This window comes from Phalacrocorax carbo, chromosome 11, assembly GCF_963921805.1.
Source record: "Phalacrocorax carbo chromosome 11, bPhaCar2.1, whole genome shotgun sequence".
In the NCBI taxonomy this organism is placed as follows: domain Eukaryota; kingdom Metazoa; phylum Chordata; class Aves; order Suliformes; family Phalacrocoracidae; genus Phalacrocorax; species Phalacrocorax carbo.
Window position 1 is genome coordinate 9,265,447 of NC_087523.1, and position 15,135 is coordinate 9,280,581.

Here is a 15,135-nt window from a genome sequence, read left to right on the forward strand (position 1 = left end):
GTCCTGGTACACAGCATTTGAAGCTTTTTCTGTCCATCGTGGCAAGGACATAATATAGTAAATCCACAATTAAAACAAATAGTAAAATCTGCATAGCTTGGTGATGTCGTCCAATTTTGCAGACGGCTTTAGTGTGTGCAGAACCAACATATGTGTGAGTAGATTTCTGTTCAGGGCTAGGGGTTTTGCTAGATAGCATTGCCTGCACTGCCTTTTGGGCACTCTCTAACTGCCGTATGAAATGCTTGCACTGAAGCGCTGGCCAAGGAGAGTGGCGCAGGTTCTGTATCAAAGCTCAAAAGTGTGGTGCTGCTTTTAGTGAGCGGTGGCAGCGAGAGGCGATTAACAGCCCTTTCCTTTTACAGCAACAGCTCTGAGTTTTCCAGTAATTGATTGTAATGATTGGAAACCAAGCAAAAGGCAGTTTTAGGTTATTTACCTTGTTTATCTTTGGAGGAGATGGCAGTTCTGTGTCACCTCACAAACAGGTGTCATTACTGGCCATGATACATTGCAGCGTGGGTGCTGGCATGGGACGGTGAATGGTTTTCCTTCTGCAGTAATACAAGACAAGGATTCTTGTCTCTGGGTTTTTCAATATAAATACATACTGAAAAATCCTGAAAATATTAAAACTATAATCTTGTGGGGCTGTTAACTCCTTTCAGGTACCTACAGGCACAAAGTTCTTCGTTAATAGTGTCAGTATAATGCAAGAAACGTGAGCATTGACAAAAACAGTTGGTGAGACATATACGCTGTAGGGAAAAAAATGGTGTACACCCAAGTCAGCCATGACTGACAAAAAAATGTTAGGAGGGACTGTAATAAACATCACACTATCCATGTGGTAGTTCTCCTCAGGGACACCTCCCTTCAGGCATTTTGAAGTGCGAGAATAATTCATATAGCCACGTTCCCACTTAAGAAAGTTGAAATGATGAAAAACCCTAACTTTTCTGTGTTTGCTGTTTCTTCACCTAGTGCTCTGGAGGAAGAATGGCTGATTCCCGGGAGAAAATTAAAACCTTTGTGATTTTGGTGCTGGTAAAGACCCCCTCATGTAAGAGACAATGTGCAATTGTTATAGGGAAAAATTAGAAAACTAAAAATCAGTAAGCACAAACTTCAATACTTTGGCCACCAGAATGGAACTGTGAAAGTTGCTGCAAAGCGAGCCAAGAACCAACTTGGGGCCAGATCTCTGGAACGGCGTGGCGTCTTGCCTTCTCGGAACTCACTAAAGACACATGGCGTTCTTCAGCAGCAAAACAAAGCTAGGAAACTGGAGTTGTTCCCAGTTACTGCGTGATTTCAGCTCGTGAGAGGGAACCTGAAGCAGATCCACGCCGCCGCTGCCCCCGGCGAGGGAGGGGCCCGGGACAGGCACCGCCCCCCGCCTGGCCCCACCCCCGACGCCGGGCCCCACCCCCGCCTGACGCGCCGTTCTTTCTCAGCGCCCATTGTACCGTTTCAAACACACGCCCTGTCTCGTCAGCCAGTCAGCGCGCGAGTCCGCCGCGGAGGCTCTCGGGAGTCCCTACGCAGACGAAGCCGGGAGCGGGGGACGCGATACCGGCCCCGCGCGCACGCGCAGTGGTGGATGTGGTGGCAGGACGCATGCGCTGTGGGAGGCGGGTTGCTTGCCTCCGCCCCGTTTCCCGCGCATGCGCGCTGTGCGGCGGCGGGCGTGGGGGGGTGTCCGGCCTGAGGCGGTCGCTCTCGTCCGGCACCGGCGGCGGCACCGGGAGCGGGGAGCGAGTCCGTCGGCGACAGCGGGTGGGGAAGGGGCCGTTCCCCCGGCTGCCCCCGGCATGGGGCGTTTCTGGGGCCGCCCCCCTCGCCGGGCCCGGCGCGCCCCCGGACCCTGCCTGCGGCGCCGCCCGCGGGGCCTGTAGGGGCGGCCGCGCCGGGCCGTGCCGAGGCGGGGGGAGCGGCGGCATGAGGAGCCGCTGCGGCCGCCGGCAGTGAATGGGCGTCGCGGCGGAGCGGGAGGAGCCGGAGCCGCCGCTGCCGCGATGGCTCAGGAGAAAATGGAGCTGGACCTGGAGCTGCCGCCGGGGAGCGCCGCGGCCCCGAGCGACGGGGGCGGCCTGAGGAGATCGAACAGCGCCCCCCTCATCCACGGGCTCAGGTGAGCGGGGCCCGGCGGCGGCGGCTGGGCCCGGCCCGGGGGGCTCGGTCTCTCTGCTGGCACCGCCCGCCCCGGTCGCGGCCCCGGGGTTGCTCCGCGCCTCGGGACCCTACCCGGCGGCCGCTCCCGGCTGGGCCCCGGCCCGCCCCGCGCCGCGCCTGCAGGCCGCCGGGTCCCGGAACGCTCCGGTCGGGGCGAGCCGCTGCGTGTAGCCGCGGAGCCGCGCGCTCGGCATGGCAAAAGCGCTTGCCGATCTCCTGCGGTGAAAGTGGTGCTTCTCTTGAAATAAAATGGATGTTTTCAGAGCACCGCACGGTGCATTGCAGCACTCCGCGGTCTTCAGTGAGGCACAGCTTAGAAACTCGTTCACAAAACTTTGTTTTCCCTACAGTGACAACTCACAGGTTTTTCAGCCTTACGTGTTGCGAACTCGCAGGAACAGCACAACAGTTATGAGCCGTCACAGTATGGTAAGGAATCTGAAGCACGTTTTGTTTATACCTAACAAGAACTAATTGGTCTGGAGAAATGAAGTTAAACTTGATTTGTGTTTGTATGAAGCATCCTTGCAGGCTTCCGGGCTGCAGAATATTCATTTTATTTTTTTTTTCACCAGTAACTGCAATCTACCATGAAATTATACTGGTGTATTAACTGTGTGTCCCTAAGAAGAAAACCATAGCTGAAGCTGCATGTGATTCCCAGTACGAAGTATGGTCTTAAAGTTAACCCTGACCTAACCCTGACCGTGTGTTGGAAGAGGAAACTGCTGTCACAATTAAAAGTCTTGAAAGGGTGTTTTAATTTGTTTTGAAAACGGAAGAGAGAGTCACAAGTCCTTTTTGACCTGTTTGTTTGACAGTGCTGCTCTTTTTCTGCAAAGACTGAACACTAGATATCAGAAAATCATGTAAAGAGTAATTTATTTGCTGAACGATAGTCTGCCCTCTTTTACGTCTAGTAGCGTACAGTACTGCAGTTATTTAACTTTACAAAGATGTTACATTTCTTTTTTTCACCCTTCCCTTGTCAACTCAGGGATCTATATATTCTTTTCCACTGAAATTTTTCTTGCTCATCTGTGGGTACTGAAGATTAAGTATTGCTTTTCTCAAAATCCATAGGACTTAGAAAAAACATATTTCAGGACTTTGTGTCTTCTGTTCAGAAAAAGCAGGGTGAAATTTTACTTTGTTACATCTGTTACAAGATCTCTTAAGAATCCAAAATTTTGGAACTCCAGTCAGTAGGTGTTATAGCAGGCACGTGGGCATCCTGAGTGGGAACTGTTGGACCGTTTGTATGTGATGGTAGCCAATGTTCCGGAGGAATTAGATGCGTAAAACTGTATGCAACTGAAAAAATGGCAAAAGTAAAGTTTTAGGGAGTATTGTTCAAGACTGAGCTGAAACATTGCAATTTCTCCTTTATAATAGCCAACCGGCTGAGTAAGTTAGTACAAGAGTTTGTCATCTTACTTTAGGCAGTGGAGGATTGTGTGATGTTCGTAGTTTCATTTATAGTACCTCACTTTTCTAAATGGCATATATAGCTATTTGTATATTTGAGATGCTAAGCAGTATCTGCTTGCAAGCCTGAGACCTGTGCCGCTTGCTGAGTGGTAGGATGAATTTGTAAGTGGTGAAACAAGTCTTTTCTCTTGAAGGTCAGTGTTGTCTTTTTGCAGCATTGAGTCATCCGCACATAGTTGTGCAGCTCATTTTTAATTTACCAAGAATGTAGGTGATGGTAGATGGGATGTATGCAAGCTGTTGGTGTGTGATTTAATCATTGTGGCTGTCGCTTTTTTTCAGTTGTTGTCATCATCTCCTATTCGTATTCCTAGCAGCCGACTTCATCAGATCAGAAGGGTAAGTGTAGTTTTTAATCTGTGTATTTAGCAACAGAATGAAAAGCATTATATAATATTGAAGTACTTACCTAATGGGAGTTTCTTTCCTGTTGAATTTTTCAAGTACTAGAGGAAACAGAGTCTTTTTTTAAGGCTTAATTTCAACAAGGAAGCGTCCTTGCAAGGCTTATTGTTGTCATATTTAAATTACCTCGTACTTTTGAAGTGTTGTCTCATGGTGAGAAACAGTGAGCTGGGCCGGTAGCAGTATCTTCTCTCTGGAGTGCTGCTGCTGTTTGTATTTCAGTTCTAATGGCAGATTATTGAAGTGCAAGTGTTATTCCAAGGACCTGGGGTGAATCAAATGTTATGAGAAAACTTACAATGTTTATCTCCTGCAGGAGGAAGGAGTGGATTTAATGAACAGAGAAACAGCACATGAAAGGTGAGTGTTATTAAAACAAGATGATAAAATAGCCAGTGTTATCCTCTTTGTAGCTACTGATGGGATTTTTTGTATTCTAGGGAAGTGCAAACAGCAATGCAGATAAGCCAGTCATGGGAGGAAAGCTTGAGCCTGGTAATCTCTTTATAGATGTTTCCTATTTGATTCTACTTTTACACTCAACTGATGAATTTAAGGGAGAGAGAGGAATTAACTGTGAAATTTATTTAAGAAGAGCTTAAGTTCATCTGCTTTAGATGTTTTCTGTGCTTGGCCCTGTGACTTTCCACTAGAAGGCTGTGCCTTGGATTATAAGGTAATGTCCTGTGACAGAGTTAAGTTTTCAAACCTTTTTTTTACAGAGTGACAATGACTTGGACAAGTCTGAGAAATCTTCCTCCCCAAAAAGAATAGACTTCATTCCAGTTTCGCCTGCACCTTCACCTACAAGAGGAATAGGAAAGGTAGGACAAGTAAAATACCGAAGTGGGAGAACATTTTAGAATTTTAGATCAAGGTGAACTGTGAAGATGTGTAACTTCACAAATCGATAGGTTTTTTTAAAGAATCACACCCAAACAACAGCAACCCCCCCCAACCCAAACCCATATTTTATTGATTTCTGAGAATCAGATGTTTACCATCTTAGAGCCTGCAGGGTTTAAGCGGTGTGCCAGTTCTGTCCCACTGAATGTTTTCAGTTGCTGCTATTTGTGCAATGTTTGGATGGGTTAGGCTTCTGGTTGTGGGGAAGCTGGAAGAGGTCATTAGAGTAGTCAGATTTGGATATGATTTTCAGCCGCCTAAGTGGGGGGATGCTGCATAAGCACCAAAATTGGGATGTATCATATATGTAGAGTAAGTGTGTAGGCAAAGACCAGAAGCTGCAAATCTGTGTGGTGAGGAGGATGAAAATATGTCCATCAGATACAGAAAGGAAGGCATAAACTCACTGTGAAGGAGGACTCGGGCATGCTGAATTTTCACGGAAGGCTGGTGGCATGTGCTGGAGAAAGGGTGGATCTTAGACAAACTACTTTTTCCAGCAGGGGCTGGAAAACTGAAATGTAGCACAGAGAAATAGGCAACTGTGTTTAAAGATGGGCTGTTTGACCTTGTTTTCACCCTCTTTTGTGGTTCTGCTTTTGTATTGCTATTATTTTATTGCATGCCTCTACCAGTGCTGATGCATGGAGCAGGCACGTACTAGTGCTGGGTCAATGTGTTCGTAGTGCAACACTGGGGCAGCTGGTCCTGTACCTTTGGAATCACGACTGTAAAGGCAGTAGTAGATAACTTGATAGAAACATTTTTGTGCTTAGCTATGGGCATTCATGGGCTAAGCTCAAATTAACTGCAGAACCACAGAGCTCAATACTTTGTTCTACTCTGGAATACTATGTTAAATTTTCAGGTCAGATGTATTTTGAGTAAACTGAACTTGTTTGTTTAACAAGCCACTTGAAAGAAGTAAGTCCTGAGTGTTGTACTACTGTTTCTAAATGTTATGGGAATAACAGAAACAAGTGTCTTATTTAGAAAACAGGGTCTGTCTCAATTTCAGATTTCTTTTGGTTTTGAATTTTAGGTTAATCTAAGTAGTATTGCATTAGCCAGTATATTTTTGCAAGTTAAGTTTTAATACTTCTAAGATTGCCTTTGATCATCTCTGCCTTATTCTATTACTAGATTTTCTTCAATTGGTGATGTTTTGTTTGGAGGGTGGAGGGAAACACCTGAGTATTTAAATGGAAATTCTGAAGCATCTTAATGTGACTTTTTTCTGCAGCAATGTTTTTCACCATCATTGCAAATGTTTGTGAGCAGTAATGGATTACCTCCAAGTCCTATTCCCAGTCCAACACGGCGATTCTCCAAGTAAGTAACATCTGCAAGTAGCAGGTATACATGGGCTTAGATTCCAAGGCTAGCACAATGATGGGTTAAAGCTGATATTAAGACATTTAAAAAGACTTTAAGTTTACATTGGCTGAAGTATTACTACATAAAAATGCTCTGAAAGTTCAACCTTTACCAATGGTAGCTTTATGTGGGTGCTCTTGTAGGAGCCGGTGTCAACTTTAAATTAGATAACTTGTGGTACTTTATTTGTCAGCATATCAATTTTATATAAATATTACACACAATTTAGAAACGGATTGAAGTGAGGATGTGATGAACTAAGGGAAGACGACCCTCGAAAATTTACTGCAACTTCACGTGGTAGATAATCTGCTCTCATAGGCAGCACTTCTTTGTTGTCTATGTAATTTAGACTCCCTGCGCGTTCCAGTTGTGCAGGAACAGATTTAAAGAACATTTCATATGTGGTTGTATGGATTTGATGGTAGCTGTGGTGGTGTTCAAACCTGGAACCTTTGCAGACCTGACTATCAGTATTCTCCCTCTAGCAGGAGGAGTCAAAGTCCAATCAACTGTATCAGGCCCAGTGTTCTTGGCCCTATTAAAAGAAAAGGTATGTGTATCTACATTATCAGATGTTTTAATATGGATGTAGTTTTGCGGGTGATACATTTCTCTCTCCCATATTTTTTTGTTGTTCTGTAAATATAATGCACTTGTATCTACAGTGAACTGGAATTTGCCAGTCATAACTTACACAAGGTAACATAGCTAGTCTAAAACATGAGAGGGAAAAGCATTAAAAGCAGCTGCTGCTTGAAAGAGGCAAACTTTATTCCACATCGTATTAAATGTTACAAATATTCGTAAGCTCTGACATTCCAAAGAGTACCACTGTATGGTGCACACCCTTCAGATCATCTTAGGAATGTTGCTTATCATGCAGTATCTTCTAAACTTAGTACTGAATGTTTGTTTTTACTCTGGAAGTTCAGAAGGTGAGTGTTTAGAGAAATGGAATAGATCAGTGCCCTTTCCTGAAGGGGGAAAACTGCATTCTTCCCTGGAAGTATTCCGTGTTAAGAATATTCACGTTACATCCCAGAACTAGTCTCCATAGCAGAACTGTAAGATTGAGATGTTTACGAGTGTGCCTCTAGCTATGCTTATCCTTGCGGCATTTTTTTTTTACTTGGGCATTCTTAACTGCACCAAAACCATGTACTTTTATTTTACAAGAATTATATCTAGCCTTCTAGAAAAATGGCTGTTTATTGGGGTGTTTTTTAGGACTGCTTTTGCTATCAGATAAAGAATGTTGTCTAATTTATATTGAATTGACAGGGGAAAGAGAAGTTTTCTCATAGATGCCAATTCTATCTTGGCTGTTATTTTCTATGAATCTTAGAGGCATTAAAAATGGAGCGAAAGTTTATCAACCTTAGTAGGAAAGAGATATTAATCCTGTGTTGGTTTACTTCAAACACTTTACAATAGACTGTAGACAGATTGTATTAAAAACAGTGCAGGTAAGGGGCAAGCTTTCCTCACCTGATCCATGTGCTCTTGTGGAGCACCTTCCCCAAAGCAGAGATATGAGTTTGCCTTTTTTACTCAAAATATCAAGGAATTCTCAAAATGTTACTTAATTTTAAAACATCTAGTCCATTTAAATGAACCTAATTTGTTTTCCTAAATACATAATCCTGTTTTCTGACTTTTAGCAGTAGCTTTATCATTCGTGTTCTACAGGCATGACATGGTAACAAACTGACACGATGATACATGGAGGGAAGAAAGCAATGTATTGAGGAACACTTCACTGCTGTAGGGAATTGATAGTGGTAGACTGTGCAATGTGTTGTGTCTCTCTGAAATTTCAAGTGGCAGAAGAATTACCTAAGTTGGTGGTTTGGGTTTTCTTAATTTTTGTGTAAGACCAAGTGTTTTATAATCATGTTTTGCCCATTCTGCTTGATAGAAGTTGCTATTCCTTCCCTTCAAAGAAGGGAATGTATCCCTCTGGGCTAAAGGAAATAGGGGGGCTCTTTTATAAAATGAGTGGTAGAATAATTCTCTTGCATAACACATTAATATATACTGGTTTGCTATAATGCTTAACCTCTGTCAGCTCTCCAAACTGACACAACTGCTGTGAAGTGTAGGTAAAAAGCTAATAAATATATTTCAATTTCATATGGTTTTGTTGCCAAGCTAAAAATTAAAATATACTGTAGCTGAGAGGGTTTTCTTTTCTTTCTTTAAGCTTGTTATTGGCAAGTTCATGATATTTCCAGTGTGTCTGTTGTACAGAAGCTATTAATGAGCTAGCTCATTCTCGGGGCAGATTATACTAAACAGATTATATGAGTTCTCCCCATCATGTTTAATCTTTTAATGTCAGTAGGAGATTACAGGTACAAAGATAGTCTGATCCATGATGAATAAGTGGAAATGCATACACATGCCAACTTTATTCTATTCAGCTTTTCTGTAAAAATGTACGTATGCATCAGAACTTCTTGTACACAGGAGGGTGAAACTGTGAACCAAGCTGGTGTTCCTATTTTCATAATCACTAAGAATTTTAATGCCTATATTTTGGCTTGTCAGTTGACTCATCTCAACTGCTTACTTAAAATTAAGTCACAGTAATTAGTTTGCTTTAGATCATTTTGTCTGATTGTAGTCTAGGTAGCAAGTGCCTGGTTTTGTGTCTTTGAGATCGTTGTAGCCCCTCAGATACCACTGAAGCCTTAGTTAAATTAAGGATGGACTGGATGGTTGAACAACAGCTAGCATCAACAAATGTCTTACCCAAGTGCTTGGTTGGCTGAATTGGAGGACTTGCCATATTACAGATGCAACCTTGCTCTATTGTGGGACAAACCTCTCTTTTACAGTAGACAAATATTAAATGGACATTCCAGAGACTCAAGTGAGTTTGATTATTTGCGCTATTTTCCTTAGGTGAAATGGAAACTGAAAGTCAGCCAAAGAGACTTTTTCAAGGAACAACCAACATGCTTTCTCCAGATGTTACACATCTGACAGATCTCAGTTCATGGTAAAATATTTCATGTGCCCTGAAATGCCAAAACAGGGAATGCATTTCTCACAAGCTTTCTTGTTTTGTGTTTTTTTCCAGAAAAAAAATACTTTGTGTGTAGCTTGCATATGCATATTACCAAGAACTACTCCTGTGGTAGTGTAGTGTGACAGTGTTCCTGCTCCTCAGATCCACTCTTCCTGAGCAGACTCTAGCCTAGACTTTGTATATCAAAACATTTATACTGAATATAATTGTTACAAACCCCTATTGGTTCATAAGTGAAGTTACTTCACTTCAAAGATGCTTCACCATTTCAGTATGTTGTAGGCAGCGGTCATATAGTATCTGTGGTACTTACCAGAATACTGAGAAAACTTGTGTGTGTGTGTCAATAGTTACTGCAGTTACATGGTTCATGTTGATACATTCATGATTTTTAGTGTTATAGTCTGTCTCAAAAGCTGAGTTATTTTTGTGTCAAGGGTCAGATACTAAGTATTCTGAAATGTTAACTCTATTACTGGAATTCCAGTTTACCTACAGACTTGAAACTCCCTAGAAATATTTTTTTCGTGTTGCTTCCAGCTAAATTGTAAAAGCATTGATTAATGTGTCCTCTGGAATCTTGTATCAAGACTTCAAAATCCAAACACAGGAATTCCTTACTTACAAGGGAAAAATAGCTTTCAAAATTTTGCTTTGAGTAGTGCAATGTTAAAGAACATACCTAGCTATTTAATGACACTGTTGCTGTGTTGTGGATTAGATTCTTATTATTCCTGTCTTATAACCTTTTAAGGCTTTATTCTCATTAGTTGTCGCCTCCTTTCTATAACTGATTAAAATCAGAGTAGTAATTTGTTCTGCATGTTAAAAAAAATAAAATTCTGCTCCTCATTCCCATAAGGAGCATGAATATACACATAACATGCTACAGAAAACAAGGAGTCTTCAGGGCTGCCAGTCTTGCAGTAAAGACTGAGTGGTAGTATATGTCTCCTACATCTTTACTACAAAGGCGGAAGTTCGTTAGCTTTATGCACAAAGCCGTCATGCCCGCGTACTAAACAACCTCCTCCTTTTTCCCCAGCCTGTCTTCAGATATTCTTGATGGGAGCAGCAGCAGTGTTGGCTCTTCCTCTGACTCACTGACTAAAGGCAGCATAACCACGGAGTCTCCAGTAACATGCTCAAACTCGTGCTCTTCATTCATTTTGATGGATGATCTCTCACCTAAGTGACTTAAGTTCTGAGTCAGTGTCTGGCTGTGCTGTTCCCTTACTGTACACTTGTACAGAGAAATGAACTCTCATCCTTGAACCATTACCGTGGATTATTAAAAGGAAAAATAATTGTAACTGTAATCCTTGGCGACTTTCCAGTGATTTTGATTTTTCCATTTAATGGACATTGTAGACCATATTAATGTCTGGGTTTGTGAATTTATTTTTTAAACAAGATATCTGCTGAGATTATACTAACTTTTTGCTTTCAGGAACTTGCGTACACTTTTTGATTCCAAGAATAGGTATCTTCCTATTAGTGTTGCAATTTTTAGGAAAATACTTCTATTGTTATTGTGGTCACTATGTCTAGGGAAATAATTTGGTTTGGAAGGATTTGAAAATACTAATTTATTCTCTGGCACTTCCACCATTGAGTAAAACTATTCTCCTTGCTTTTTTTGTTCAGTCACTAGCCTCAAATTCTCGTAACAGAAAGGAGAAAAAAAATCTTTTCTTAGTGCTGCTAGTTGTCTTTATTACAGAAGACCACAGTGGGTCTGGAAATCTGACTCTATTACATTAAAACAAAACAAAAAACTAACAATATAACTATAGACTGGCACTTCTGCCATCGGCGAAGAAATGACAATACTCTACGAACATGACTAAAACAGCTGCATAGTTCTCTCCCCAGATCCTTTATCCTACAGGTTGTATGAAATAAGGTCAATATTCAGCAATATTTGGCCAAGGAAGGTTAATCCATGCCTCGATCTAAGACATACACTGCAGATAACTAAGTTATTTAAACTACTGTGTAGGAGAACCATGTATGGCACCATCGATGTCTCCTGTGGCAGCGAGGTCGTAGGTATTTTTGTGCCTTAGGGGACATTGTTTCAAAATTACGGAATGTAAACCAGAGGGGTGGGTGGGAAAAGGTCTTTGTGTACAGCTTGTTTATAGAGTGCTTACCAGATTCTGTCGTTGATGCTGCTTTCCTTAGTGTTCCTTCCCAAGGTGTGTGCTCCAGTGCCAGGTGCTGTGGGTAGTCCCAACTCCGCTGTGAGGCGGCAGCCAAAGTAACACCCTTTGCAGCTGCTGTGCGCAGCATTTATACCTTTGTGGTCATGAGCAGGGCAAGCAGCTACGTGAGCTTCCAATTTCTAAGGGAAGACTTACATGATTGGATTGAATACGAGCTCTGCAAATTGTTTGGCTAAGGAGTTCTCTTTGAGCTATGAGTAGTCTTCATATAGTACCTTGGTCACTCTGAGGTAAGACAGTAGGTATTTTACTTTTTAAAGACTTTAACGGGGCAAAATAAATCCGTTTGTAATCTACTGTGTTATGCTATTTATTATTTATAACTATGTAAAAAGTCTGTGGTGATGAATTATAGTATTTTTTTATGATTGAATAAGTTTTTTATGTTCAGTAATTGCTGGCCGGTTTGTATTTAATACGCAACATTGTCTGCCAGAATCATAAGCTTCCACTTTTGAATGTTTGTAACATAAATGCTTTTCTTATCTAAAAGTACAACTTCTGATCTTTCTGAAAGAAAATAGCACTGAACTTAAAGTAAGATTATGTGCTTTAGAAGTGAGCACAATCTCTGGCAATACTGTCTGGCTAAAAAGGGGAGGGGGAGAACCATAGTTTTTCCTGTTCTGAAGAAGCCGTTGAGTTTCCGGAAGACGTGTACATACCAGATTATTTTTAAAAGCGTTTCCATTAAATTGTAAGAATTACCATAATGGGCCAACAGTGGCACTATTATTTGTGTTATCATTTTCACCTGTGGAGCGTTAGTTCCCCACCTCAAATAAATGTGCATATTGTAAAATATTGTCCATTGGTGCCATTTTTAAATGAGCTTTGCAGTATCAAATGTTAATTTTATTTGTATATGCACAGTGCTATTTCTTGAATTTTTGATGTCTTAAATCGCTTAATTATTTTTTTATTCATGCTTGTATCTTCTCTGCCTTCTCTATGCCAAAAGAAGGCTGCTTCTACTTTTGCAAAATATTGATAAACAGTCTGTGTTAAAATTCAACCTGTTACCTGTGCCCCAGTTTCCTTATACCGTGCTTTTACTGGAACTGTGATTTAGAAATCTGAACAAGGGGTGGCAGAAGGGGGAAACCTATTGCATGCTTTCTTAAAACTGAGAAGAGCATAACTATTGCTTATATTTGGCTGACTTACCTGTACAATTGATGTATTCCAGATTTGTTTGTTAGTGGAGAGTCTTATATAAGTGCTGGCCTTTGTAAACATTAGAATGTAAGCTTCATAAAGCAAACGCACAAATATTCACTCTTGTTACAGCATATTTTTTTTTTTTTTGGCGTTCTGGCTATTCTCCACTCCAGAAGACATGGCTCTTTCATAAAACATATGTCATACAGACACACACAGAGGCTGTGTCTGTTGTTTCAGAATGAGTGTCATTGTGTAATCTAGTAAATCCCACCCAGGACCATACTCTTTCTCGCACGTGGCTGTTAAGACCACTTGTTTGTTTTAAAAGTAAGTTTTCTAATACTCTGATAGCTGATACTTGCACCTAACTGCATGTGAGTTGCTGCTGCTTACAGAACCAATCTTTATTGCAGTGTAAAGGCTAGTACAGCATCCTCTGACTAAACTAAAAGTTGCATTTCTGGATTTATTGCCTTGTCTGTAATGATTTAGATATCAGTCTGAGGAAGAAGGCCAGCTGGTGCTGGTAGTCAGCTTTAATATATAACTATTGACATGCTTAACAACTGGTTTTTGTGACTTCACCAGACTTATTTGTGCTGAATTGCCATGATGAGTGTCTGACAATTCCTGTCTTTCCGCCCTCTCTTTTTTGTTGTTGTTTTTTTTTTTTTTTTAATAAGGAACCATTACTGCGTATCTGTTGCTGAGAATCACCAGTGGTGATTTACCTTTGACGTTGTAACTGTTAAGAATAAAGTTAAAATACCAGCAAATACCAGTGTAATTCAAGCAGCGGTTTAGATGGACTGTTTTTAATATGTTAATTAGCACAGCGTTACGATGTTGGTCTTTGTACAGCTCATTCACTAGTGCTGCCTTCAGATCATGTCCGAAGCACCCTGAATCCTCATTTCGTGGGCTTAAAATGCTGGAAGGATTTTACCAATGGTTTAGAAAAATGTGTGTGTCAGCTGTGGAACTCTGTATGTTTTGATAATATCAAGTGTTCTGAATCAGGAAATGGATCACAGTATGCATGTTTCATTCTCCTTCATTGAATTTCAAATTGGGGATCATGGGCCCAAAAGCCTGTATTTAAGGGGCTGTTTTTCTGACTGTATGTGATTAAATACTTTCTCCTACAATGGAAGTAATTAAACTGTCAGTGGGTGAGGATGTAAATCTGAGTCCTGCAGACTTTATTGGAAAACTCATTCTTGAAATGCACAAGGAAGGCTATATTGTATAAAAACAGTAAAGTGGGATTATTTTTTAAAGTCATGATAAAAATAGAGTACTCATTTTAACAACTCAAAATGCTAAAAACATTTTAAATGTAAAGCTTTAACTTGGCACGTTTCTCTCGACAGAACCACGTTGGGGGCTGGATGCAGAGGTTAACTTGAGCAGGCTTAGGCGGATTTGGAACTCTCATATTCTGGTGCACAAACACAATAGACTAGTCTTGGGAAATTATTTTTTGCAAATATTCACATTCTTATCTGTAGACCCTGCTAATACATTGTGTGACAACAAAGATGAGAACTTGTTTTCCTGGAGGAATTTCATCTGCATATAATCTTCCCGGTAACTTCATAATAAAAAAGCTTTGCATTAATATGAGTTCAAATATTTCATGAAGTCATAGGACTGTTTCGTTTGCTTTCTTGGAGTAAAGGCCAAGAAATATTTTTGGAGCGATACAAACTGCCTCTTGTATTCCAAGGCTATTATATAAATGGCAACTGTCCATAGTAACTGAAAAGGGGCTTTGCCTACCAGTCAGTATTTCAGTCTCTATTGAGATCTGTTAAATAATCCTTAGCAAATTTGGTGATTGATGTAAGGTGGGTCACTGAAGGTACCAGATGACCCAGTGAGAAGGATATAGTAACTAGCTCCTTTGACTACAGCTTAGTTTTAGACCTGAATGTAGACCAAGCTTATCCAACTAATTTTCAAACGAAAAATGCATTTTCCAAGCAGCTGAGACTTTCATGAGGGTCTGCACTGCTCAAGCTTAGAGGAAAAGACTCCTTGTTGGCAAGTCTAGGGCTGTTCTACTCAATCCACCCCCAAAAGAGCAAGCTACACTTGCCGGTGGTCTCAGTTTTAGCAATCTACAGAGAGGGCAAGGAGTTGGTGGTTGGGTTTCTTTAAGGGCTGGTTATCTAATTCAGGGCTGGGACCTCTGTCATCAGGCTAAAATCAAAAGGAGATGTTGTTGTAGGGCAGGTCTGTTTTCTGAGGGAGTAAATAGGCTACAGAGCTGGCTTAAGCATGATAGCCTGGGTTTGCTTCCTGCTGCAGATAAAAAGTCTTCGTGTAAGCGGGTTATAGTGATGGGGC

The 15,135-nt window shown here is 41.3% G+C and overlaps 1 protein-coding gene and 1 non-coding gene across 3 annotated transcripts; both read left to right on the forward strand.

The window, feature by feature from the left end:
* The first annotated feature begins 1,657 nt into the window (after positions 1-1,657).
* PABIR2 (PABIR family member 2) lies at positions 1,658-12,634 on the forward strand. Of its 2 annotated transcripts, none has more exons than XM_064462961.1 (10): positions 1,658-2,134; positions 2,526-2,604; positions 3,949-4,005; positions 4,388-4,431; positions 4,512-4,566; positions 4,794-4,895; positions 6,221-6,309; positions 6,843-6,907; positions 9,265-9,361; positions 10,437-12,634. In XM_064462961.1, the coding sequence occupies exons 1-10, from the start codon at positions 2,019-2,021 to the stop codon at positions 10,585-10,587; spliced, it is 855 nt and encodes a 284-aa protein (XP_064319031.1). In that variant the 5' UTR covers positions 1,658-2,018; the 3' UTR covers positions 10,588-12,634. The 2 variants fall into 2 exon arrangements, with proteins under 2 accessions (XP_064319031.1, XP_064319032.1); XM_064462962.1 differs by having other exon boundaries at positions 6,846-6,907.
* Positions 10,210-10,353, forward strand: LOC135315435 (small nucleolar RNA U109). Its single transcript, XR_010374898.1, has one exon. It is a non-coding gene; the product is annotated as a small nucleolar RNA U109 (small nucleolar RNA).
* Positions 12,635-15,135: the final 2,501 nt, after the last annotated feature.